Consider the following 27460-nt stretch of genomic DNA (forward strand, 5'->3'; position numbering starts at 1 on the left):
AAGATGGAATGAGCACACTATTCAGATAAGGAAAAGATCTGAACTCCTTGCATTCAGCAAAAAGTGATGCATCTGGTAAATACCCTTGGGGCAGTAGAGAAACCAAAGGGCAAAGCAGAGAACTGAAAATGCAAGAAAAAACAGAGAAAAGTAAAAATTTCCTAAAAAGGGGATATAAAGGTAAGCATCCTTGAGATCCAGAGAGAGACCAGAAAGGCCTGGGGAAGAAGAGGAGGAAATAAAGTTTGAAGAGACAACATCCAAAAGGAAGGAATCTTGAGAAAGATGTTCAGCTTGGAAAGATCCAGAATTGGTCTTCAAGTGCTCTCCTTCCTGGGAACTGGAAACATTCATTCGGTAATAATAATAATAATAAAAAAAAAAAAACTTCCTACCTGGGCCAGGGATACATACAATTTGAACATGCCCTGGACCAAGAGAGAGTGAGAGAAGCACCTCTCATGGAAAAAAATAATCTGCTCCCGATTGTCTCTTAGCAGGGGAAGGCTGGCTTTCTCTAATTAGTGTAGTAAGGTCTTCAGCCATTCTAAGCATTTGTTTTTGTGGCATGGGAGCTGGAGCATGCATTTTGGTCGTCGGTTTTCTAGGTGTAGTACGTACTCTGGGCCTCAGAAACTCGGTATTTTAACTAAAAACAAAGTCGTCAGTTTAATTCGAACATTGGTAGGTCGGAATGCACCCTCAGAAGCCGGTGCCTGCACAGCAGCTCCGGACCCATCCAAGGTAGAGACATCCGCAGGTTCCATAGTCGAAGAAGCATCTTGTAGCATACCAGACTCCGAATGGGTCTCAGCAGAGGTCTGCAAATCTGTAGACGTGGGCATCAGGGACTGCAAAGGCACCTCACCGAGTACCGGCAGACTGGCGACTAGCTTAACAGAACCGTCGTCTAACGGAACCGTCGTCGGCAGTTTTGGACCTATGCGGTCTGTCTCTGTTTTTATCTTTAAGTTTTTTCGAAGATCAGTAGTCGGATAGCTTATCGAAGCCATTTCGGAATACGAAGAACAAAAGCAAAAGAATTTAGTGACAAAGATAGCCCAACGACGAATGGTTCGGGCGTTAAGGCACAAAACCGACAGCGAGGGACGTTCTGGTCTGGGCCTAAACAGGTGACGCAGTAAGAAAGAAAATCTCTGTGAGGTATTTGCTTTCCACAGCAAGACAATTGTTAACTTTTTCTGACATTGGTTAGAGCAAAAAAAAGGATCCCCAATGGGGTACTTAGCTTTAGAAGACTTCAGGATTACAAACTCGAAAAAAGAAAATTTCAGGTAGCGGCCAACCGGCACTTGCGAACTGCTTCTGCTTCGGGCTCCTCCTCGGCAAGAAAGGCTGATGTAATGGCGTCAGCTGCCTCTTTTATACCCCTGACGACCTGATGTCATGGAAGAAGCGACAGCATCCGAAGCAGAAATCCTAAGACTCTGGTATTCAAGACGACTGAGGGCTACCTGCAGGCAGATAACCCAAGTGTGATGACTGCAACAGTGAAACACGAAGAACATCTGCATGCAAACAAAAGTATATTTGGAAGGTTAATTCCTTTGAAAGTTATGAATAGGAGAAACAAAAAATGTGTTTCAAATCATGTAAGGCTTTGCCATTATCCTGAAGAGATTTGAAAAGGTCAGTAGAAGCAGCACCAAAAAGCTTATTATACAAAGGATCATCCAACAATTTGGAGTTAATATCATCAGGCAGAGCCTGAAGATAAAGCCATGAGTTACACCTCATAACACATCCAAATGCAGCAGCCCTGGAGGAAGCATCAGCTGCATTATAACTGCACTTAACAGAATAGTGACAACTTGAGAGGTGGAACCATACCTCTCAACCTCTTAGAGCAAGAAATCTAGACAAAGCCATTAATAAAAGTGGGGCAAAGGTCCAAAAATAGGGACAATTTTAAATACTACTCTAACAAACTTAGAAAGTTGATAGAATAACAGGGTTTGCATAGCATGAATTTTCTGAAGTGTATGAAGTCTGAAACTAACATGCCTGTCATTATTTTCTAACTTCAGTCTTTAATGATTTATTACTAATTTGCCAGAAAATAAGAAGTTATGTACTCACCATAACGTTCCATCTGAGTAGGTAAACTTCATTTGTCAGCAACCTATGGGTTATTGGATCCATATCGGATCCGAGCCGGCAGTTTCCAACAGCTGAGATCCGAGCTCCAAGCTCCTCCCCTACTCATAATCCCCTGCCATCCCTTACTGACCTCAGATCGAGTTTCCCTAAAAGCAACACCTGCAATATCATAGAAGCGGTGACCTCTACAGGTTAACCTGGATACAATCAGTCATGACACAGGAATACCATGAACATCTAAGTAGGTCAGGGGGAACAGAGGGAGGGACGGTTGCTGACAAATGAAGTTTACCTACTCAGATGGAACGTTATGGTAAGTACATAACTTCTTAATCTGAAGTAGTTAACTTCATTTTCGCATCAACCTATGGGACAGAGTCCCCAGCTACCTGAATCTTGGGAGGTCCTCATGGAAGGATGTTCTGGAGCACTGCGGAGCCAAAGGACGCTCTCCCTCTGCAGACAAAATCCAACTTATAGTGGTTTATAAAGGTATGAGATGAAGCCCACGTGGCTGCTTAGCAAATGTCATCCAAAGATACTCTAGAACGAAAAGCAGCGGAGGTCGAAATAGACAGAGTAGAATGGGCATGGACTCCCTGGGGTGCAGGTCGGCCAGAACTCTCATAAGCCAGAAGAATACACCGGGAAATCCACCTAGACAATGTGACTTTCGAAACAGGTTTCCCCAGACTAGGTTTAGCAAAGGATACAAACAGCTGGTCTGATTCCCTATGACCAGCTGTCCTGTGTAAATAGAATCGTAGTTGTCTGTGTATATCTAAGGAATGCAACTTGTACTCACCCTTATTCTGATAATTGGGAAAGAAGACTGGTAAGTTAATAGACTGGTTGATGTTAGATTCGGACGCAATTTTGGGCAGAAAGGAGGGATTTGTCCTGAGGGATACTCTATCTTTGTGGAAAGTCAAGTACGGTGGCTTGGCGCAAAGGGCTTGAAGTTCCGAAATCCTTCTTGCCAAAGTAATGGCAACAAGAAAAGCTGTTTTCCAGGATAAGAATTTGAGATCCACCGAAGCTGCAGGCTCAAAGGGAGAAGTTGTTAAAGCCTGGAGTACCAGCGCTAAATCCCAAGAAGGGACTACATCCTTCACCGGGGCTCTTAGTAAGAAGGTGCCTTTTAAGAAGGCCTTGCACAATCTGGACGAGGTCAAAGGACCCAGATCACATCCAACATGGTAATGAGAGATAGCTGCCAATTGTACTTTGACTGTGGAGGAGCTAGCACCTTGGTCAAATAACCCTGATAGAAAATCTAATATTGCTGGCAATGGAGCTGTGAAGGGGTCTAAGTTCTTGTGCTCCACCCAGACAGAAAAACATTTCCATTTCTATTATAAACCCTTCTAGTAGACAGCTTGTGAGCAGCTACTAGGATGGCTTTTGACCGGGGAAGAGATAGCGGGAGTCCTAGCTAACAGTGGAACTGGATCAACCAAGCCGTGAGCTTGAGGTTGTTCAGGTTCGGGGCCGGCAGGACCATCGGGTGAGAAATCAGATCCGGAATGGGATCCAGAATCCAGGGAGGATTCACCAGATGAGACCATAGATATGGGAACCACGCCTGACGAGGCCAGAATGGGGCTATGAGGATTATTCTGCTCCCCAACCATCTGGCTTTCTGCAGAAACTTCAGCATCAGGGGAAGTGGAGGGTAAGCATAAAGTAGACTGGGTGGCCAAACATGCACCAGAGCATCTCTTGGAGATTCCCCGGGTGGAGGAATTAGAGCGAAGTAGTCGTTGCACTTTGTGTTTGAGGGAGAAGCAAAAAGATCGCAATGAGGTTGACCCCATTTGGAGAAAATCTGCTTTGCTACTTTGAGATTCATAGACCACTCGTACGGCGAGAGGATGGTGCGACTCAATCTGTCCGCTAGGATGTTGGACCGTCCTGGAATGTGTGTCGCTATGAGAAAATGGTTGGTGGAAATCACCCATTCCCACACTCTCATGGCCTCTCGACAAAGTGGATAGGACCTGGTTCCCCCTTGTTTGTTGATATACCAGACGACCGACATGTCCGTCTGGATTGCAATTGTCCCAACGGGAAGAAGGCTCTGAAGTGCTTGCACCACCCTCATCTCTAGGGCACTGATATGCAGTGAGGTCTCCACATGGTTCCACGTGCCTTGGACGGTCCTGCCCAAACAATGCCCCCCCCCCACCCGAGGTGAGAGGCGTCCGTGGTCACCGTGGTTAAGGAAGGGAACATAGAAAAGGGTCACCCCTTCTGGAGGTAAGGAGATTGGAGCCACCACAAGAGGGCTCTCCTGCAAACCCTGCTGAGAGGAACAGGATGGCTCAGGGGGTAATGAAGGAAGGACCATTGGACTTGGAGGGTCCATTGCAGGATTTTCATATTTAGGCGCGCCATGGGCAAAAGGTTGATGGTTGCCGCCATCGAGTCTAAGGCCCTCAGGACCAATTCCGCCAGAGGGGCTGGGCAATGAAGAATGGCCTGCACATGAAGTTTTAAAGATTGCAGCCGGTCCGGAGTCAAGAAGGCTATAAGGTGATTTGTGTTCAACCTGGCTCCGATGAAATCTATCACCCGAGTCGGAAGAAGGGAAGATTTTCCCACATTGATCGTGATCCCCAGCCGGGGAGCTAGGTGAAGAAAATAATTCCTGGCTGTGCAGAGTAGATGCCTTGTGGGGGCAGTCAGGAGCCAGTCATCCAGGTATGGAAAGACCTGAATTCCCTGGAGTCTCAGGTGGGCCGCTACCACAGTTAACACCTTGGTGAACACCCTGGGGGCTGTGGTGAGACCAAAGGGGAGGACCCTGAATTGGTAATGGCTGGCTCCTAGCATGAAGCGGAGAAACCTCCTGGACCGTCTGTCCATCAAGATGTGGTAGTACGCGTCCTTGAGGTCTATGGAGCACATCCAGTCATTCTCCTGCAAGAGGGGGAGAATGGATTGAAGGGTGACCATCCGGAACTTTTCTTTGGTTACCGCCAAGTTCAAGAGAGAAAGGTTGAGGATTGGTCTTAAGTCCCCCGTCTTTTTTGGCACCAAGAAGAACCTGGAGTAAAAGCCTGATCCGTACTGGTCTGGGGGGATGTGCTGGATCACTCCCTTTTCTAGCAGCTGCTGAATTTCCATGGCTGCAGCCTCCCTCTGATCGGGTGGGACATCGGGGAGGGATCTGGATCTGAGAGGGGGATGGAGAAACGGAATCTCGTAGCCTCTGGATATAATCCGAAGCACCCAGTGGTCTGTTGTGATGGACTCCCAAGCTGTTAGGTGCTTTGAGAAACGCCCCCCGACTGCCTCCAGAGTGGAGCAGTCGGGTAACCCCTCAGGGTTGCTGTGTGGGCCGATCAGAGAAAGGTTCTCTGGACCCATAGTTTTTCGGGGTCCCTCTGCCTCCTCTAGGGCGGCATCCACCCTATCTTCCTCTGCCCCTGAAGGACAGGGGGGGGGGTCCTAAGCAAAATGGGGCTGCTGAGACTTCCGGAACCACATCTTCTTCTGTCCCTTTTGGTTCTTGGAGATGGACCTCTGGGGAGCAGAGAAGCGGACTCCGATGGCAGACAGCATCTTCCTGTCTTTCTCGCTCTGGACTAAGGTGTCACGTACGGTCTTGCCAAAGAGGGCAGAACCATCAAACAGGGCGTTAGCGAATGACACCTTAAAGGGTTCTGCGAAATCACAGTGGTGGGGCCAGAGCCACGCCTGTCGCCTTAGGATGACGCCCGCTCCGCTAGCTCTAGCGGCTCCCTCCATAGCATGGGATAGTAGCCACATAGAGGTATTAGAAATAGACCTGAGAGTGGCCATACGGGTAGAATAAACTTGTTTGCCCTCTGCCGACATGGACTCTGGGGGCGCACCAGCGTACTCTTTGATAAGGTCCCGCTGGAGTCGTATGACATGTGCCGTATAGTTCAGCGACCTTACCGAGAAGGTGGCTGAAGCAAACACCCGCTTCTCCAAGTGGTCCATCGCCCGAGACTCCTTGTCAGGACGGTGGACCATGGGACACTCCTGGGCTAGTTCCCTTTTAGTGGCAGCAGCCACCAACATGGCATCTACTGGGTTCCCCTTACTCCAATGTGACCTGTCTGAGGGGGGGGCTAAGAATTCTGAACAGACTCTACAGTGTCCGGCTCCTTCCATGCCCTGGTAGTGATTAGGTCTACCAGGGGGTCGGCTGGAGGGGACACCCAAGAGGTAGATGGGCCTGCTTCAAACGCCTCCAGAAACACGGACTCGTGCGAGGTAGGCTTTGGGGCAGACCACCCCCCCCTCTAATCCTGAGCATCTCCATGATGTCTCCAAATGAGACATCTTCGGCGGGTGATCTTGGGGAGCCTTTCCCTTCCTCCAAGTCTGTGTCCTCTGTCAAGGACTCAGGGGAGTCCAAGTGCCTCCTTTTGGACTTGCGTTTGTGAGGGACTTCCTCGGGGGGGGGGGCTGTCCGAGGAGGCCTCACCAACCACATCCTGTTCCAACAAAGGAGCGATCTGGGACGTAAGAGCAGGCTGTCCCTAGGGCTGGGTGATGGAAGTCGGGCTCGTCTGAGAGGGAGTGCAGGGTGGGGCCATAGCTAGGGCCGGGGGCCTGGAGTCCCTCGACAGATCCCTCTCCACCATGTCGAAGGCTGAAGGAGAGCTGTTCTCCCTAGGATCCGAGAGCAGACCCTCCCTCGTATCTGACGCGCGGATCGGAGCCGGTGCCGAGGTGATCGGATCCGAGGGCCCAGTATGCTCCGACCTGGACGGAGCCGAAGGCATACTAACTGTCTCGGATCTGAAGCTCAGCTCTCAGCTCCGAGAGCTCGGATCCGCAGAAAAGGGACCCGACAGACTTGAGGGTGCCATAGGCGCCGAAGCACTCGACTCTATCGGCGTCGACAGTCCCCCGGCTCCAACGCTAGTCGGCTCCGAAGACCCTGAACCCGGGAAGCAGGTCGGGGAAGGAGCAATTGGGACAAAACATGAGGCAGGAGCACTCCCATCTGCAGTTGGGCCTGGAGGAACCTTTGCATCATCCGGTCCAAGTCTGCATCAGTTAAACTTCTAGTGGACCTAGAGGAGCCACCGAGGCGGGACAGGAGTGCTGCCTCGATGACCTCGAAGGAGACCGGGCCTCCTCCTCCTCTGAACCCAGTGAGAAGCAGGGTGAACAGAGTCCAGAAGGAGAAGGCTCGGAGGTCTCGGGGGGAGAAGCCCGCTTGGCTGGCGGGGCCGATGCAAAGGCTTCTGCCCGTTTGTGATGCTTCTCCTTGCGCTTCTCACATCTAGCTTCCCTATCCTCTTGGCCCAAGGAGGGAGGTTGAGTCCCGGCCAAGGGAAGGGAAGTAGCCGAAGGCGCTGCTGCAGCCGCGGCAGGAGCCACAGGGGGACCGGAGGAAGGAGCAGAGTCCAGAGGCAGAAGTCCCGCCAGAATCAGCTTCGACCTCCTGTCCTTGAGATCCCTGGGGTTGAACACTGCACAAATAGCGCAGCCGGATGACAGGTGTTCAACCCCAAGACATAAAACGCACTGTGTGTGGCCATCCGCTGGGGAGAGCTTATGGCCACACTCGGTACATTTAGAAAAAAATGTTTTGGTGGCCTCTGCCATAGTAAACTAAAAACACACTCACTAGGCCCCAAAACCACACACACCCTAACGCTCACGAAATGGGGGGGGGGGTAATACAAAAAGGGTACACTAACAAAAAGTTTAACAAACTATCCTAAAACAAACACACACTCAAACAATGCACCCACAACTTTAGCTATCCAAAAAAAGAGGATTTTCTCACAGAATATACGCTCTAAGGCCCTGGAAGCTCGAGATCAAGCTGCTGGTGTAACCGCGGCAAACTAGATCTGGGGGTCAGTAAGGGATGGCAGGGGATTATGGGTAGGGGAGGAGCTTGGAGCTCGGATCTCAGCTGTTGGAAACTGCCGGCTTGGATCCGATAACCCATAGGTTGATGCACAAATGAAGTTAACTACTTCGAATTCACAGTTTCATGGAAAATGGACCAAAGATTTGGGACAAAAATCTAGACATTCTGGGAAAATCAGTACAGTTGAGAGGTATGGGTGGAACCTAACAAGGAAAGGGGGAGAAGGCTTCCCCTCAGAGTCAGGAAGATCAGAAATTACCTGAGAAACCTGACAAAGGAACATACCTAGTCATATGAGTCTGGTAATTAATGGCCATAAAAAGATAAGGTGGCAGCAGTGTAAACTTTCTTGCCCAGCCTCTCTATGGTCCTACTATTCTTATCTGAAGGAAGCATGTTGGTAGAGGGCAACAGCCTGGAGGTCTTGTCCAGAGAGACATATACTACCAGAAGGATCAGCAAAAGGGCATTTACTCAAGAATTTACATCCATCAGGCACCTTGTAAAATCTGTGAGGTTTCATGGGATCAGGGTCTTAGAATTAGAGGCTACAGAAGCTGCTGAAAAGATATCCAGGAGGGCAGCCAAACCAGGGGGAACATCAGAAGAGTTAGGAGACTCCATCTGAAGGAGCTCATAACATGCCTTTTCTGGAAATCAGAAACATGAGGGCAATCTCACTTAAAGATCTCTGTCATACTGGTAACAGTGTCCAGAAAAGACAGTTCCTCTACAGGATAATTTGGACTAATAGAATCCTGTTCCTCTTAACCATAATCCAAGGGAGAAGGGATGTGGGAAGAGTAGTCTAAAGACTCTTCCCCAGAGTCCTGATCCTCAACTGAGGAATCCAGTTCCCTAGGTCTTTTAAGAGGAGTGGAAGATCAGGGAGGGGCAGGCAAAGACACTCCTTGAGCAGGCTTTAAAGCCATTACAACATTAAATAACGTCAATCCTGCCATTCACACTGGGGATCCTTAACTGCAGGGGAAATATGCCTGATTTTTTGTTTCTTTTTCTGTAGGATGTCTGCACAAAACACCCTAGGAAGGTCAGACCCTTGGTGACACTAAGTATAGTAGGGATCTCCTCACTCACTAAAGTCTGCATAATCCCCCTCAGTCCCTTGGATATAATCAGCCAAGGATCCCCCTCAACATCTGGAGCAGACTTCTGTAAAGCCTCCAAGGATGTGTAAGAAGATGGATCCATGCTGGACTCAAACAGGGTTCTTGTGCAGGAATTCAAAGCAACCACTGGATGATCTCTTGAGCTTTCATTAGCCTCAAGAGACAAGAGATATGTCTGGGAGAGGCTGGGCAGTGGCCATTTCAGACCTACGTTTTTTGGCCTTTTTCTTGGCAGATGGCTGACCTTCAGGATGGAAGGATTCTGCCATACCACCTTGAGCCAACAGCTTAAGACATTGGTTTTCAAGATAACTGGATAAGGAGGATGACTATACAGGGTCTTCGGGACAAAAGCTTGGCAGACAGAACATCGCATATGGTCATGAGAAGCTACCAAACAAAAGAGGCACTGGTCGTAGGGATCTTTATGAGGAATCTGCCTCCTACACTGACATTTTCCCTTTCTGGATGACATAAAACCAACCAACACTAAATAAAAATTAATGATAAGGAGAAACCCCAGTGGGACACTCATCTGAAAACTGGCATGGTAATCAGTAAAGAAAAAAGGTGTTCAAACTAATGTTCAATGATCACACTCAGACTGGTGGAAAAGATCATCTGAGTGTGTCATCCGTACATCACCTTTATGGTCTACCTTGCCAAGAGATCCCCTCAGTAAGGAATACTGCAAAAGTGATTTGGAATGACATCCACAGCTTCTTCCCCAATCTCAGGCTTCTAGAGAATGTTCTTTGGGGGGGTGGAGATGCGTACTGCCATTGCAAAGACAGTCTTGCAATCTTGTTGACCCCTAGCGAGTGTGCCCTTGACTTTAGGTCCAAACAAGGTTGAACCATCATGTTTGTCTTTTCAGCTTTTCCCATTTAGGGGTCGCCACAGCGGAACTCCAGTCCGCTAATGACTGGCAGTAGATTTTTATGGTGCTGAGTTGCCAGCCTGATGCCCAACCTTCAGAGAAGGCACCCACATTCACACATGTCTTTTGGAGGCCACTCGACTGTGGGGAGGACACGCAGACTCCACACAGAAGGCACTCTAACAGAGAATCGAACAGGAGAACCTCTTGCTGTGAGGTAACAACGCTACCGCTGTACCACCGCGGGTTCTTGGGGCATTCTACAAAGTTACATAGCTGCATCTAAGGGTGGTGCTGCTCTGGCTGTATCAGCTGCATTTGAAAGCAGACATGGCCACAACAGAAGACTGAAAGGTGGAAAACTGGGAGTCCACTGTCTTCTGAACATCTGCTGGCAACACCCCCCGAGAGAGACTTGAAGATCTGTTTAGTAAAGTCTTTTTGGAATCTTGTCAAATGCGAAAAGGTAGTTCAGCGATTTGAGGGCAAAAGTTGCTGATGCACAGATCAGTGTGACAGAAGGAGTTAAAGCCAACTTCCTCAGAGGCAATTGTTACAGACTGTGCCTGTCGACTAGAAGTAGAAGAGAAGATTCAGGATGCAGATGTCTGGGTGGAACTGGGCTGGTTGAAGCTACCTTCGCTTTGGGAGTTGGCAAAACACTTTTGAAAACCTCGTAAGCCAATGCTGCCACCGGTACAGAAGACTCCCTCTGTTTTGAGGGAGGGATGGAAGTTTCTGCACTGAAAAGTCCCGGCCCTGAAAGTGATCTCAAATCTGAGCTGTCCAGGTCCACAGCTCTGAAAACTTTGGTGTTGACTCAACCTCCCCACTGGAAATTGACCCCAAAACTTCAACTCCAAATTTTGTCTCGATCCGAAGGCATCAGGGTGGTGAGAGAGAGTGGGATGGTCGAAGATGTAAGCAACTCCAGCTCCGACAAAGGTACTCCAGTTCCAGATGGCTCCAACAATCCCGAGCCCAAATGTAGAGTTGGAGCAGATTCCTGCAAGGGAGGGGTGACTTAGCCTGCACTCGGTACCTTTCCAGGAGATGGCACTGGAATTTGATCCTTTCATTTTCTTTCTCATTTTATCTTTTATCTTTGTCTTTATTCTTTTCTGGAGCTCTGGATTTCTGTTTATCATGTTTGGAAGATGGTGATGGGGTAAACCACTATCTGTGCTGGAGAAGCCCCTTAAGAACTAGCTTGTCCCATCCCAGTCTAGAGGGACCTGGCACTAAAAGATGCACAGGAATGACAATCAATGTCAAGGTGTGCAGCACCAAGACAATAAACACACAGAGTGTGGGTCTTGGGGGGGGGCAACCTGCAACCACACATGAAACATTTTTTAAAACCTGTTGATTCTGACATGGTAAAGCAGGTCGAAAGACATTTTTTTTTTTTTTTTAAACAAGTAGGTAGAGGACGAAAGTACAAGATCTTTACTATGGGAAAGGCCTTAAAAGTTTGTTATGAAGAAGTAAAATAATGTAAATATAAATAGACAAACTAAAAGGGAAAGCTAGTGAGAGAAAAAAGACGCTCATGGTAGGAAAGGAGATGCAGTTAGATGTAAAATATTTTAACCTACTGAAAATGGAGAACTCTCTCCACATCTGTACTGTTCAAACAACAAACGTGATCTGAGTAGTGACCTACAGAATTATGGGTATGAAAGGAGTCAGAGCTCTGGATCTGATAGCATCAAGATTGATGCTGAAGTCAGATCCCATTGGATGTGACAAATGACAGGTTTGAACAAAGGAAAACAGACATCAGATCAAAAGGTAATTGCCTTAGACAACCATTTGGAAACAGTCTGTTTAGACACAGGTTGTTCCTTCTTCTTACCTTCACAAGAGATGAACAATTGATCCAAAGATCTGAAAGACTTAGATCTGCTGAGTTGTCTGTGAACATCCAAGGTACTGAGTATCGTTTCTCATTCACTTTTAGGTTCAGAAAAAAAACAGTGACGTGCATAATTTGGCTTAAAGTAAACAGATACCACTTTAGGCATAAAAGGAGGATTAGTTTTCAAATAAATCCTGTCCTTGTAGAAAACGAGGTAGGGCTGACTCACCATGAGCCTACAATGCAGACACCCTATTTCTGAGGTCTGAGCAATCAGTAAAACTGTCTTCCATGTTAAGAACCTTGGTTAGCCAAATTAGCTGGTTCAAATGGGCACAAGTTAAGTTTCTCTAACACAAAATTAAGATCCCAAGGAGTGGCCACTGTTTTACTTATAGTCCTCTAAAGCAAAAACCCTTTCAAGAACATTTTGACGTAAGATTGCTTTGAATGACACATGGGCAGAAATGCAGAAATGGCGGATAAATGAACCTTGATAGAGGAATAAGAAGGGCCATGGGAAAGTAATTTAGACAAATACTGTAAAACCAGAGAACAACTAGTCCTGAAAGGTGATGGTTATGTTGCTGGCGTCAACTAGAAAACCTTTTCTGTTTGCTAATATATGATTTTCTAGTTGCAGGCTTTCTTGTCTCCATTAGTACCTGCTGGATATCCTCAGATATCAGGTGCCTCAAAGGAATTACAACCTTATCATCCAGGCAGTCAACTGAAGATGACTGATGTCAGACTGCATCAACACACCCCTGTTCTTGTGTGAGTAGATCCATTCTGTGACAAACCTTGTGGTAATTGCCCCTAGCCATTAAAAAATAAGAAAAAAAAGAAGTTATGTACTCACCACAACGTTGCATCTGAGTAGTTGTACTTCATTTGTCTTCAACCTGTGGGTATTTGGATCCGAGACGGCCGCATCACTAGCATCTGATCCGAGCTCCAAGCTCCTCCCTTTACCCACAATGCCCCTCTATCTTCTTCCTTCCCTCAGATGGAGTTTGCTGTATAAGAAAACATAAGCCTGACCCAATTAGACCTTTTCACTAAAGGGCCTTCACAGAACCAATGGCCAAGCATGAGGAGAGCCACAATACTGCCCTCTCCTACATACCAGGATAGGACAATAATGATAAGGTCAGGGGGAAGGAGGAGGGGATGGCTGAAGTCAAATGAAGTGCAATTATTCAGATGGAACTTTATGGTGAGTACTTAACTTCTTTATCTGAAGTAGTTTACTTCATTTGGTCTTCAGCCTGTGGGACAGAATCCCCAGCTACCAACATTGGGTGGTCCTCATGAAAGGATATTCCAGAGCACCACAGAGCCAAAGGATGTCCTACTCCTGGATACAATGTCCAATTTGTAATGAGATATGAAGGTGTGAGATGAGGACCACGTAACTGCAACGCAAATATCATCCAGCGATACCCTAGACCAAAAGGCCGCTGATGTTGCCATAGATCTAGTTGAAGGGCTTTCCCCGGACCCAGAGGGGAGATACTTCTATCAGAATATGCTCAAATGATACATTGTGAAATCCAGCGAGCGATGGTAACTTTGGAAATTGGTTTGCCTAGAAAGGGTTTGGAGTAGGCGACAAACAACTGGTCAGATTTAGGAAAAGGTTTTGTTCTGTGTAAATAAAACCTCAGTTGCCTGTGCATACCCAATAAATGTACCTTGTATTTATTTACCCCTATTTTGGAAGTTTGGAAAGAAGACAGGCAAATTGATAGTTTGATTGATATTTGCTTCTGAGGCCACATTAGGGAGAAAGGAAGGATTAGTGCACAGGGAAACCCTCTCTTTATGAAAAACATGTATGGGACTTTAATGGACAATGCTTGAAGTTCTGACACCCTCCTTGCCAAAGTGATAGCCACTAAGAGAGCAGTCTTCCAAGAAAGAAACTGTAACTCTACTGATGCTGTGGGCTCAAAAGGAGGGGAGACTAGAGCCTGAAGTACACAGGTAAGGCCCCAAGGGAGGTGTAGGATCTTTCACCGGGGGCCGTACAAGAAAGGTACCTTTAAGGAAGGCTTTACAAAGCCTAGAGGAAGCTAGAGAAGCTATATTTCCTCCACATGGAAATTAGAGATGGCAGCCAGTTGGACTTTAAGAGTGGAAGAGCTAGAACCTTGATGAAAGATATCAGCTAGAAATTCTAGAACAGCCAGGACCGGAGCCGTAAAGGGATCCAACTCCCATTGAGAGTCTGATGAAGAAAAACATTTCCACTTGCTACGATATATTTTCCTGGTGGAAGATTTGTGAGCTGCCACCAGTGTAGTCTTAACTGGAGATAATAAACTGGGAGTCCTAATCATTACTGGAACTGGAGCAGCCACGTGGTGAGTTTTATACTGTCCAGGTCTGGGTGAGGAGTCCCCAAGGGATGAGAAATGAGATCCAGAACCGGATCCAAGATCCATGGTGGAACTACCAAGTGAGACCAAAGACAGGGAATTACTGAGCTCCCCAACCTGTGAGCTTTCTGAAGAAACTTCAGGATGAGAGGTAATGGGGGGGGGGGGGGTAAGCAAAAAGAAGACCGTAAGGCCAAACATGAACAACTGCATCTCAAGGGGCTTCCCTCTGAGGGGGGTTCAGAGCCAAGAACTCACCACATTTTGTGTTGGAAAGAGATGCGAAGAGATCACAGCAAGGCTGACCCCACTTGTGGAAGATCTGTTCCCCTGCTGAAAGATTAAGAGACCACTCATCATAAGGCATCAGAATAGTCCTGCTGAGCCTGACGCCAGAATGTTGAACCTTCCTGGAATGTGCGCTGCCACTAGAAAGTGGCTGGTGGAAATCACCCATTCCCACACTCTCATGGCTTTGCGACGAAGGGGGTAAGATCTGGTTCCACCCTGCTTGTTTATATACAAGACTACGGGCATGTTGTCTGACTGAATAGCAATCTTCCCCAGAGGAAGATGGGCATGAAGGGCTTGCAAAGCTAGAAGAACTGCCCTCATCTCCAGGACATTGATATGCAAGCAAATTGGTCTCGGAGAGGGACCACGTGCCTTGGACCATTCTTCCTGAGCAATGACCCCCACCCCCCCACCCCAGCTGGGAAGCATCCATGGTCACTGTAGTGGTGGGAAAGGCTAGGAGACATGGATGTCCCTTTACAAGATCTGGGGAGAGAATCCACCACAGAAGAGTCTCTGCACACTTGAGAAATATGAATCGGGTGGGACAGAGGTAGGTCCAGAAAAGACCATTGAACCGCTAACGTCCACTGAAGAACTCGCATGTGAAGCCGTGCAGGAGGTACAAGATTGATTGTGGCTGCCATGGAACCCAGAGCTCGCAGCGCTGACTCTGCTGATGGAAGGAAAGTCTGTAGGATGTAAGATACATGAAGTCTTAGATTGTGGACCCTCCAAAGCGTGAGGTAAACTATCATTTGAACTGTATCCAGCCGAGCTCCGATAAAGTCTACACTGAATTGGAGTCAGTGACAATTTGCTGAGGTTGATGGTAATGCCCAGACTGTTTGCTAATACAAGGAAGTAGTCCCTGGCTCGGCAAAGTAGACGCTTGGTAGGGGCAGCAAGGAGCCAATCATCCAGGTAGAAGATCTGAATCCCCTGAAGTCTTAGGTGAGCCACTACCACCACCATTACTTTGGTGAACACCCTGGGGGGTGTGGTGAGACTAAAGCGTAGGGCCCTGAAATGACAGTGATTGGCCCACAGCCGAAAGCGAAGAAACCTGTGGGAGCGCCTATTCATTCTGATCTGACAGTAAGCGTCCTTGAGGTTGATCGAGCACATCCAATCATCTGCATGTAGACAGGGCAGAATAAGACTGAAGGATGACCATCCAGAATTTCTCCTTGGCTACAGACAGGTTAAAGGTGGAAACATCCAAAATTGGTCTTAGGTCCCCCGTTTTCTTTGGCAGCAAAAAGAACCTGGAATGGATGACTTATCCAGATTGGTCTGGGGAGATGGGCTGGATGACTCCCTTTCTTAGCAGCTTTATTATTTCTCGTACTGCTACCTCCCTTTGCACGGGTGAAACGGCTGGGAGGTGGATCCAAAAATGGAATGGTATAGCCTCTGGATATGATTTGCAACACCCAACGGTCTGTTGTTATGAACTCCCACTCCATTGGGTGTAATGAAAAATGGCCCCCAACTGCCTCCAGAGAAGAGCAGTCGGGTAGCCCTGCAGCGCTGCGGTGCAGGGTCTGTCCGAGAATGGTTCTCGAGGCCCGACGTTCTTCGTACCCCCTCTGCCTCTGGGCCAATGTCTATCATATCTCCCTCTGCCTCTGGGGGAAGATAAGTCCTGAGTGTCCCGAGAGAACTAAGATTTCTGGAACCACATCTTCTTTGTCCCTTGCTGCTTCCTCGAAAAGGATCTTTGAGGAGTGGAGAAGTGGATCCCAATGGCAGACAGTGTTTTCTCATCCTTCACACTCTGGACCAGGGTCTCATGCACAGACTTCCAAACAGGGAAGAACCATTGTAGGGGGCATTGGCAACGGACACTCTGAAGGGTTCCGAAAACTGGCATAGCCGAAACCAGGCATGCCGCCTCATAGCTACACTGGACCTGGCAGCCCTAGTGGCTCCCTCTGTGGCACATAGAAGTATTTGCAAATGCTTTCAGAGTGGCCATGCATGCAGCAAACGTTTTCTTGCCCTCCGCCACGGCCTTTGGGGCGACTCACCGACTTCCTTGATTATGTCTCGCTGTAATCAGATGATGTGCGCCATACAATTCGGTGCCCTTATGCAAAAGGTTGCTGAAGCACATACTAAGCTTCCCCAAACGATCCATAGTCCTCGACTCTTGGTCAGAAGGATGGACCATAGAGCTCTCCTGTGCGAGCTCTTTCTTGGTGGCAGCTGCCACCACCATATCTACTGGGGACCCCTTACTCTAGCTAGTCCTGTCCGGTGGGCGGCTAAGTAGTCTGGCCTTCTTGGGATGGGTTCCCACGGTGTCCGGTTCCTTCCATGCCCTGCTGGTAATCAGGTCCACAAGTGGATCTGCAGGAGGGGACACCCAGGAGGTAGAATGGCCCATGCCGAATGCCTCTAGGAACACTGACTCATTTGGGGGTGTTTTTTGGGCAGACCACCCTCCTCTTTGTCGCAGGAGTTCCATGATGTCTCTGAAGGAGACATCCTCGGGGGGGGGGGGGTTAATCTGGTGGAACCTTTCCTTCCTCCAAGTCAGTGTCATCTGTGAGGAACTTTACTCAGTAGGACTCTCTGGGGAGGACCTGCAAACTTCCTGCTGTTCCCGAGTGGGAGCCTCCTGAGGCAAAACAAGCATCGGCTGTCCTGAGATGACAGAAGAGTTGGAGCCGTACCCAGAACCGAGGGAGTTGGGGCAGAATCTGAAGAGGAAATGGTCAGAGGTCTCGACCTACTCAAGAGGACCCTCGCCACCATGAATGCCAAAGGACAGCGGGCATCCTGGAAAACAAGCAAGGGAGCCACTCTCCTTGGATCCAATGGAGGAGTCGGAGCCGAGCTCACAAGAGCAGAGATGTCAATGAGGAGACTGTGGTCAGACAAACTCGGAGCCAGCAGAACCCCCTCAGATCCAATGTTGAAGCTACGGCTCCAAGAGCTCAGATCCAAACAAGTCGGTTCCGACACACTCAAGGCAATGGCCGGCGTCGAGGTACAAAAGTACCATTGGCGTCAACTCCCCTGACCCCGGGACTTCTCAGATCCAAAGACTCCAAAACTGAAGGTTGGATCGGAAAAGGAGTTATGGGGGTGAAAAATGTTTGTGAGCCGAAGGGGAGGGGGCAAGACTCCCAACTGGATCTAGGTGCGGATGAAGTTCTGCATCATTCTGTCCATCTCCACCTTGCTCAAACTGTGTGTGGAACATGAAGAAGAAGCCACTGATGCCAGCCTGGAGTGCTAGTGAGGAGAGGCTCTAGACGAAGGTCTGGACACCTCCAGCTCCAGGGAGAATCTGGGATAATGGAGCAAGGGAGTCCTAGGCCTAGAAAAGGTCTTTTTCTTGGGAGGAGGACCTGCTGGAGCCAAGCGGTCCAGGGATTGCGTCTTTGGTCTGTCCTTTCTAGATTTCTCCCAGTCCACAAGCCTCATGATGGGAGGTTGAGGTCCCGAAGCCTGGGAAGGGGACGAAGGAGTAGCGTCCACCAATGTGGCTGTGCTAGAAGTAATGGGGATGGCCGTCCCCGATGAGGGAAGAAGCCCTTTTATAATCAGCTTAGCCCTTCTGTTCTTGAGGGCCCTAGGATTAAAGCCCCGTGCAAACAGAGCAGGCCATGCCTAAACACACTACGCACAGAGTGTGGCCATCAGCTGGGGAGAACTTTTGGCCATACTCCTTGCACGTCTGAAAAACAGGCTTGGGGGTTTCAGCCATGCTTGGGAAGTAAGGCCCACACACACACAACAATCACACACTCATCAACAAGAAGGGGTAGTGGGGGGGGGGTGAAGAGGGAGCTACCACACTAAAACTTTTTTTTTCCTTCTAAACAACCGATGCCTAAAGGGCGAGGTAGGGGAGGTTGAAAAAGAAAGGTGAGGATCCTACACTAAACACCTGTAGAGAAAACTGTCACTTACCCAATGATAAGCCTGCAGCTCAGCGACCACAATGCGTAGCATTTCAGTGGCAAACGAGATCTGATGGACGGAAGAGGATAGAGAGGGATTACGGGTAAGGGGAGGAGCTTGGAGCTCGGATCAGATGCTAGTGATGCGGCTGTCTCTGATCTGACTACCCACAGTTTGAAGACCGAATTAAGTAAACTACTTCAGAGTGGAAGTTTCCCCCCCAAAAGGAACTTACATGCCTAGCTAAAGAAAGCAAAAGGCATTGATCCCTGCAAGCCTCAGTGTACTCTTCATCGGAAGGAAAGCACTGAAGGTCTTCATGGCAAAACCTGATTTTAGTCAGCTCAGCCTGAGCTGTTTGACAATTTGGGCACATGGAAAATGCACTGAAGCTTTGGGGAAGCTGGTAGGCTGTTATATCCTTGCTGGGATACAAGTCATATAGCTAAGGCCACTGCAGCAGTTATCAACATGAAGAACATTGACTGATGCTGACAACATAAAAAGCAGTGCCCAAGGCGGGGGTTAATAGCGCTTCTGTGATCATCAGAAAGTTACAGACATAAGATTAATCCCTTACTAGTTTAGACAAACATGCTAGTATGTTAAAACAAATGGGGGGAGGTTACCCCTGTGGTGCTTGTTAGAATGTGTGGCTTCCTAATCTCTTATCTGTCTGTTAGGCAGTGACCCCAAGATCATGCAGAGGACCATCTATATAATGAACCTTTCCAAAGTAATATAAACTGTGTTGATGCAGGTCCTAGGTTGTCATAAGAAAACTGTATAAACAATCGCCAAGTTTTATTTGATTTAGGCACTGAATGCTGAAACTTTGCAGTGACCTACATAAGGATCGAGATGCAAACTGTACATGTAGTAGAAAAGCAATGGTGAGAAAAGCACTGAGTATGGCTGCCTAGTATGTATGATAAGCGATATTACAACATGTGCAGTATAAAGTGTTTGCGGCACTACTGAAAAAGTACAGTTGTGTACACGTACCATAAATGTAGATGTTCGAGTGTATTCACTGTTGCAATCATTACATTTGGGTAATCTGCTGGCAGGTTGCCCTCAGTCGGCCTGAATTCCAAAGTCTTGGGTCCTGCGTCAGTTGTTGTCTCCTCTTCCATGACGTTAGGTCGTCAGGGGTATAAAACAAGCAGCCAACGCCATTTTCTTTAGTTTTTCTTGCCCCAGATGTCAGGTGCCCCAAAAAAGGTAGCAAAAATATATATAAAATCTATAAATACATGCAACAATACAAACTTTACCTTCATCTACAAGCAAATATACCACATAGGTTGAAGAAGATAGTGAAGGAAAGATAAACTCCAGAATGAAAGGGGGATGGCGGGAGGGTAACCTGGACTGCAACAGTGAATACACTCGAACATCTACATTTATGGTAAGTGTACACAACTGTACTATGTTCTTCGTGTTTCAGTGTTACAGTCATTACATTTGGGTAGAATCCCAAAGCTATGGATGGGAGACTGGAGCTAAACAGCATTAGGGGCGGCTATAAGGCCCTGCAGAACTGCAGTGGCAAAGCCTGCCCTGGACTTAGAGTAGAGACTCAAATAATAATGCTTTGTAAAGGTGTGAACAGAACTCCAAGTAGCAGCCTCTAGAATGTCTTTGGTTGGTACTCCTCTGAGAAAGGCTGCTGAAGTAGCTGCAGCTCTGGTGGAATGAGACCTAATGCCCTTGGGGAGAGGTTTGCCATGGTGTAAATAGCAAAAATGAATGCAGTGGCTTATCCACTTTGAAATAGTCTGCTTTGAAATAGCCTTTCCTTCTGAAACTGCAGCATATGTCACTAGTAATTGCTCAGTTTTTCTTAGAGCTTTAGTCCTGCTCAAGTAGAATCTTAGCTATCTGTGTACGTCCAAGGAATGCAGAATTCTCTCCTCTTTGTTCTGCGGGTTTGGATAAAAGGTTGGCAAATGAATAGTTTTTAAGAGCCACACTGGAAACCACCTTAGGCATAAATGAAGGATTGGTCCTCAGGGACACCCTGTCTGGGTAAAATATGATGAAAGGCTCCACAGCCATGAGGGCCTGTAGCTCTGAGACTCTTCTTGCTGAAGTAATTGCTAGGAGCAGAGCTGTTTTCCATGATAAGAACTTTAGATCTGCAGTAGCAGCTGGTTCAAATGGAGGAAGGGTGAGCTTTTCCAACACATAATTGAGGTCCCATGCAGGTACTGGTGATCTTCTGGGAGGCCTTAAATTTTTGGCTCCTCTAAGATACTGCTTTAGTAAAGGATGAGAAAAGATTGGTGGCTCTGTATTGTAATGAGCCGAAAAGGCAGAGGCATGGATTTTTATTGATGAGAAAGATAGGCCTTTCTTAAGCATCTCAGTCAAGTATTGTAATATCTGAGGAATATTTGGTTTTGCTGTATCAGTTACTTGTGCTTGATTCCAAGCACAGAATCTCTTCCATTTATCAGCATAAAATTTTCTAGTACTAGGCCTTCTGGCTTCCAAAATGACATCCATCACAGCTTTATTGAGAGGTGCTGCTTGCATAATTACATGATCAGCTATGCTGCCAGATTCAGTGTTTGGAGCTGATTGTGCAGGATCTGACTGTTTTGCTGGGACAGTAACTGAGGTCTTTGAGGTAAGGTCCAAGCTGGGTATCGAGACAAGTTCCTTAGTATTGGGTAACAGTATTGGCGGGGCCAGTCTAGTGCAATTAGTATAATCTTTGGTTTCTCTTGTCTGACTTTTAGTAGGACATTGGGAAGAAGAGGCAGAGGAAGAAAGGCGTAAACTGATAGGTTTTTCCAACTGAAGGATAGGGCGTCCACTTTCCATGCTTTCTGTGATAAGTCCTTGTGCAGAATCTTTTCAATTGGTAATTTTGAGGGGAGGCAAATAGATCTATATCTGGGCTCCCCCATTTCTTTGTTATCATGTTGAAGACTTGTGGATCTAGTTTCCACTCGTGAGGATCCATAAGGTTTCTGCTTAAATCGTCTACCAGAGTATTTTGTTTTCGTGGCAGGAATTGAGCTTCAAGATGTACTTGGTAAGTCAAAGCTGTGTCCCACAGTGCCATGGCTTGTCTGCAAAGGGGGTATGAGTGCATGCCCCCCTGCTTGTTTATATACCACATAACCATGGTGTTGTCAGTCTTCATCAGTAGTTGTCCTGGATGAAGTAAGTCCTTGAAGGCTGTCAGGGCATTTTGAACAGCTAACATCTCTTTTTGGTTGATATGCAGATGCATTTGTTTTGGGGTCCATATGCCCTGAATGCATCTTCTCGCCAGGTGGGCCCCCCATGCATTATCTGATGCGTCTGTTGTTAAGGTTTGGCTGGCAGGGGGTAGAGTAAAGGCCCGTCCCATGTTTTGGTGACATGCCATTGCCCACCATATAAATTCCTGTTGTAGGCAGGGAATGAGAGGAATCATTGTTTCCAGACTGTGACAATGTTGACTCCATAAACTTTTTAGGTACCATTGAAGTTTCCTCATATGCAGTCTTGCATATGGAATCAGTAGGATGCAGGATGCCATGAACCCCAAAGCCTGCAGAATTTGTCTTGCAGATAACTAGGTTTTTGTTGCCATCAGTTTGAAGTAAGCAGTCAGTTGCCTTTGTTTGTTTTTATGTGAGGAAAGCCATTTGGGCAGTTGTATTCAAGCTTGCACCAAGGAATGTTATCTTTTGAGAGGGTAGCAGTTTTGACTTCTTTTCATTTATTGTGTACCCCAGGCATGTTATAAGCCTTTTCACAAATGCCAGGTGCTGAAGAAGAATGTCCTTGCTCTCAGTCGTCCAAGTAAGGATATATTTGTATACTTCTTTGTCTGCAAAATGCAATTACTGGTGCCAGGCACTTTGTAAAGACCCTGGGCGCAGTAGATAAGCCAAAGGGCAGTGCAGAGAATTGATAATGCATTAAGCCAGCCTTGAAACTGAGGTATCTTCTGCATGATTCCCTTATTGGGATATGCAGGTATGCCTCCTTTAGGTCTAATGCCACCAGCCAAGCATTCTTGCCCAGCATGGGCAGAAGCTGCTGCAAAGTTAGCATTCTGAATTTTGGAATGTCCAGGAATGTGTTCAAAATTGATAAATCCAGTATTGGCCTCCCGGCCTTGTCCTTTCTGGGTACCAAGAACAGTCTTGTGTAAAAACCTTGTCCTTTTTCCTGCTCTGGTACTGGCTGAATAGCCCCCATATCCATGAGGGACGTAACCTGTTTCTGTGCCTCTGCCCATTGATTTTTTGGCAGATCCAGCCAACCGTTTGCCACTAGCAGAGTATGAAAATGGAATCTGTATCCCTGTGATACTATGTTTAGCACCCACTTGTCCTGGGTTATTAACTGCCAATTTTGAGCAAAAAGTGCAAATTTTCCCCCTAAGGGTGCTGCCAAATAAGTGCTTGGTGATGGCAAAGGGAAGTCATTGGGACTGTTTTCTGTAGGGTTGCGCTTTAACTCCTCCAGATTTGGAGGTAGAGGGACCCCATTGCTTTGACCTGTAAGAATCTTGTGCCTGATATCTAGAGCCTTTATGGGGTCTGGATTTGCCCCTTTGAGCTCTGTCGGACACAGGAAAGGACCAATTTTTTGATGGCCAGTGTCTACTGAATCCTGGTGGCTGCACTTGTAAGAAAGCTTTTACAGTTTGCATAGACTTAGCTTTGTCTTCCATTTTATTTAAAACCTCTTCTGCCTTAATACCAAACAGAGTATCATGCTGTAAAGGTGCATCCAGTAATTTAACATTAACATGATCAGGAAAATTCTGCTCTTTTAGCCAGGCATGTCTCCTAATCACAGATCCAGTAACTGCAGCCCTGCAGGAGGCCTCTAAGGAATCAGAACCACATTGCAAAGTATGCTTTCCAACTTGTTCAGCTGCATGCAATAATTCCTGTAATTCTTTATTTTCTGCACATTCAGAAATCAACATCATTTTCTGTTTCAGCAATCCCATAACATGTTGTTGATACTTGAGCATATGAAACGGGCAGTTTAAGGCCCTAATTGCCAAGGTTGCAGATGTATAAACTTTCTTTCTCCATCTATCCAGTGCCCTTGAATCTCTTTCAGAGGGGGTAGGATTTTTTGCTGTTGAGGCCTTAACTCCCTTTAGACCCTGTGAAATAGTTTCAGGGACAGCAGCAGGGTTTCTAAATAAAAATTTGTGTGAGTCAGGGACCATGTAATATCTGTCAGGCTTGCTGGGAGCCTGAGGTAAGGAGTCAAGCTTGACTCTGAAAACATATCATCCACAATGTCTAAAACAGGGGGTATGGCTAAAGGCCTGTGCTGAGGGAGAAGAAGGAAGTCCCTGAGTCTCTTTTTTGATTCTGAGAAATCTTGGCTCAGTGAAAATGGTCCCTCAAAGTATGCAAGGTTTCTCCAAATGAATAATCCTCAGGAGGTGATGCAGATGGGATAGATTCTTCTGCATCAGAATCCTCATAGGGAGGAATAGATAATTCCTGATCAGAAGAGGAATCAGAAGAAATAGAAACCTGATCTGAAGATTCATAGTCAGTGTCTTGCCTAGGCCGCTTATCAGGATGGGGCTGGGAACCCCTGATCAAGGTAATTAGGTCTTCAGCCATTTTGATCATCTGTTATTTAGACATAGCGGCCTGTGCACGTGGCTCATGCGTCGTTTTTTTAGCCTTAAAAGTTGCTTTTGTCTTTGGTTTTGCAGCTGTCGTCAGTTTTATGTAAAAATGTTGAGGCATGAATACACCCCTCAGAAGCCGTGCCTATTCAGTGTCTCCGGACCCATCTGAGGGAGAGACATCCGTGGGTACAATACTTTGAGTATCTCGCGGCGTGCCGGACTCCACATGGGTCTCGGTAGAGGCCTGTGACTCTAATGTAGCGGGTATCAGGGGCTATGAAAGTGCCTCACTGAGTACCGGCGAACCGGTGACTGGCTTAGGAGAAGCTTTGTCATCGGTTTTGGACCTCGACGGTCTGTCTCTGTCCTTTTCTCTGCATTTTTTGTGTACTCCAGTAGTCGGATTGCTAACTGACGACATTTCAGGGTAGTTAAATCTGTTTCCAAAATATTTTGAGGCAAAAATACACTGACGCTTAATAGTGCGTTGGTTGAATCTACACAAAACCGACAGCCAGGCACGTTGTGATCAGGGCCTAGGCAAGGAATACAGTATAAATGGAAATGCTTATGAGGTATTTGCTTCCCACAAGTAATACAATTATTAACTTTTTCTGACATCGGAATGGAGCAAGAAAAAGTTTCCCCAACGGGGTACTTAGCTTTAGCGAAGACTTTGGTTCTGAAACTCGAACTCGAAAATTTCAGGAGTCAACTGACTGGCACTTGCGAACTGCTTCTGCTTCAGGCAAGAAAGACAAAAGAAAATGGCGTCAGCTGCTTGTTTTATACCCCTAACGACCTGACATCATGGAAGAGGAGACAGCAACCGACGCAGGACCCAAGACTTTGGAATTCAGGCCGACTGAGGGCAACCTGTATGCAGATTACCCAAATGCAATGACTGCAACAGTGAAACACGAAGAACACCTACAGAAAACACACAAGAGTTCCAAACTGAGGACATAATCACATGACTGCAAATAACAGCTGAAGAGAGATCATGATTTGAATACATTTATTTAAACTGAAAGGGATTTTTTATATAAACAAATAATCAGCGACAACACATCTGAAGTAAAATCAGTGTCTACAGAGATTTTATTTACTTGACTTGAACCCTATAGCAGAATGGAGCAACAATGACAATATGCCCTTGTAGCAAGAATGAAAATCTCATGAGAACATGGTTCACCAGATTTAAAATAATAACTGGCTGCACCACCAGCTGATGAGGGGTCTTGCTGTTGTCTTTATACATCTCTGTCATTCTAATGCTAACTGCATTTACACAGTTTTCTATTTCTATCCAGCAGCACTGGCCAACTGAGACCTTAATACTAATAACAGCTAAAAAGTTCTAGTTGGAGAGAAGCCAGTTATATCTGGTTATAACTCACATGCAAACAGCCAAAAACAAAATTAAGGATATATGTAATACCAACCCTGAAAATGGGGATTCTGTACTTTATCAATTACTGCAATAATCTCTCATTTTAAGAATTACTTGCATACAAAGAAAAAGAAAAAATAATATTCTCTCTGATTATTTTAAGTATGTACATCTAATTTGTTTTTGTTAAAACTTCCAAAAGAACTGGGGTTCCTTTCTAATCGGATGTTTTTTCACCACACTGATCCTTATTGCAGAAATCAGCTGACACCTATTTTAGCTCCAATATACTATGGCATGTTATTCATCGATGTATGCATTTCTGCTGTGGGAACGCACACTGCACCAACGTAGGATTCTATAATAAGATATATTTACTTACCTTTTGGAGTTTTTGCTGTAAATTCTGGATCAAAATAAAATGTGTCTTCTGGTCGCCCAGTTGCAGGTTTGAAGGGCGGATGAAGCTCTCTTCTGAATAATTTCTTCCAAATGGAAAACAGAACAAATAAAAAAAAAAAAAACGGACAGTTATTACCTGAAACAATTTCCCCTAAATCTATTTAAAAATTATTGCAGTTAACTATAAATGCTTTTTCTTTTGCAGTTTACTTAGTTTCCCATTGAACTGCTGACAGTGAAAGCATGGCACTGAAGTACCACAGGAAAGCATTCATCCATCTCTAAATATGATTATTAGAATCTTGCTGGAAACCAAACACATGATCCCAGGACATCATCTCAGAGTTCTAAGTATTCAAGCAATGAGAGTCACAGCTTTTCATTGTGAATTTTTCACTAGAAACATTAGTCTTTCCCAGGTACTAAGCAACTTGTAACAAAAAGCAAAACAAATATAGATCATCTAAATCAAAACAATGTTTCTAGCAAACACCAAGAATAATACTGCACTTTGTGTGGGCCGACTCAGTGCCCTAAAATTATACCCTGCACCCTATAGACTTGCTAAGAGGTGACCTGTGTCTGACATACAGGGTATCCAACCCAATAAAGATGGACCTACAGCACATTAGCAAGTCAAAAGCCATCGGAAATATTCAGTTTAGGGATCAAAACATCTTCTGCAACATCAATAGAACAGTTCAGAGGGACAGGTATACCTCACAGAAGATATTATTGCTCTGGAACAGACTTCCATCCAAGCAAAACAAAGCTCATCCCTATCCATATTCAAGCTCAACTTGGCTCTTCGGATTGGTAATAGAAAATTTACCCCAGGATTACTGATCATGGGATAGGTGAGGTCAGGTTAATTCAAGCAACAAAAGAGAAACTGGTTAGCCTTAAATTGCCTGCAAGGGTAACTAGTCTAGTACTTGTAAAGAACCTTTAAGTACATGACTTAATATCTACAAAGATACTTTTACATAACTAATCTGCATTAAAGTATTTTTAATATTCAATGATACTATGACAATATTTATAATTCAACAATCAAAGTGACAAAGGTCCACTAACATTTGTTTTATGATCAGGAAAAAGTCCAACTGGAAGCTTGTTGAAGATGGACCAATTTGTATAAAATCAATATTGTCAAAGGGTATATCCAGTTATTAAGTCAATGATTCTTACAAGCCAAAGGCAGTCAGCCCCAAAGCAAAGTAAAACTATGCGAGAACACTTACCAAGAGAGTAGATGTCTGAGCAAACTGTGTTGCAGTAGTATTTACATCATATGCAAATGATTCACAAATGGATGCTTACCTGGCTAATCTGACTCCCAGAACTCTTTAAAAGTCCTAACATTGATTGGCTTCTCCCTGATGCATGGCAGGATTGGCCTTTGGTCAACTGGTGCCCTAGACAAAAAGTCTCCACAGTGCCCCCATCCTGGTCTAGCTACACCATAAAGATTACTGGAAAAGTGCCCCTGCTAGAGTGGTGCCCTAGGCAGCCACCTCGTTGGCCTATGCCTAAGGCCGGCTATGTTGCAGGGATGGCTGTTTTGTGTCCCAAATAACGAGGTCAGTCA

General features: G+C 46.3%; 1 protein-coding gene across 1 annotated transcript in view; it reads right to left on the reverse strand.

Moving 5' to 3' along the window:
• RPS6KA3 (ribosomal protein S6 kinase A3) overlaps nucleotides 1-27460 on the reverse strand; it is a 1945113-nt gene that overhangs the window by 829356 nt on the left and 1088297 nt on the right. Inside the window, exon 13 of the mRNA XM_044072275.1 lies at nucleotides 25850-25952. Coding sequence (XP_043928210.1) covers nucleotides 25850-25952 — 103 coding nt within the window. The remainder of the gene's footprint in view (nucleotides 1-25849; nucleotides 25953-27460) is intronic.

Source organism: Protopterus annectens, chromosome 5.part0 (genome assembly GCF_019279795.1).
Source record: "Protopterus annectens isolate FY-2018-M chromosome 5.part0, PAN1.0, whole genome shotgun sequence".
NCBI classification, from domain to species: domain Eukaryota; kingdom Metazoa; phylum Chordata; order Ceratodontiformes; family Protopteridae; genus Protopterus; species Protopterus annectens.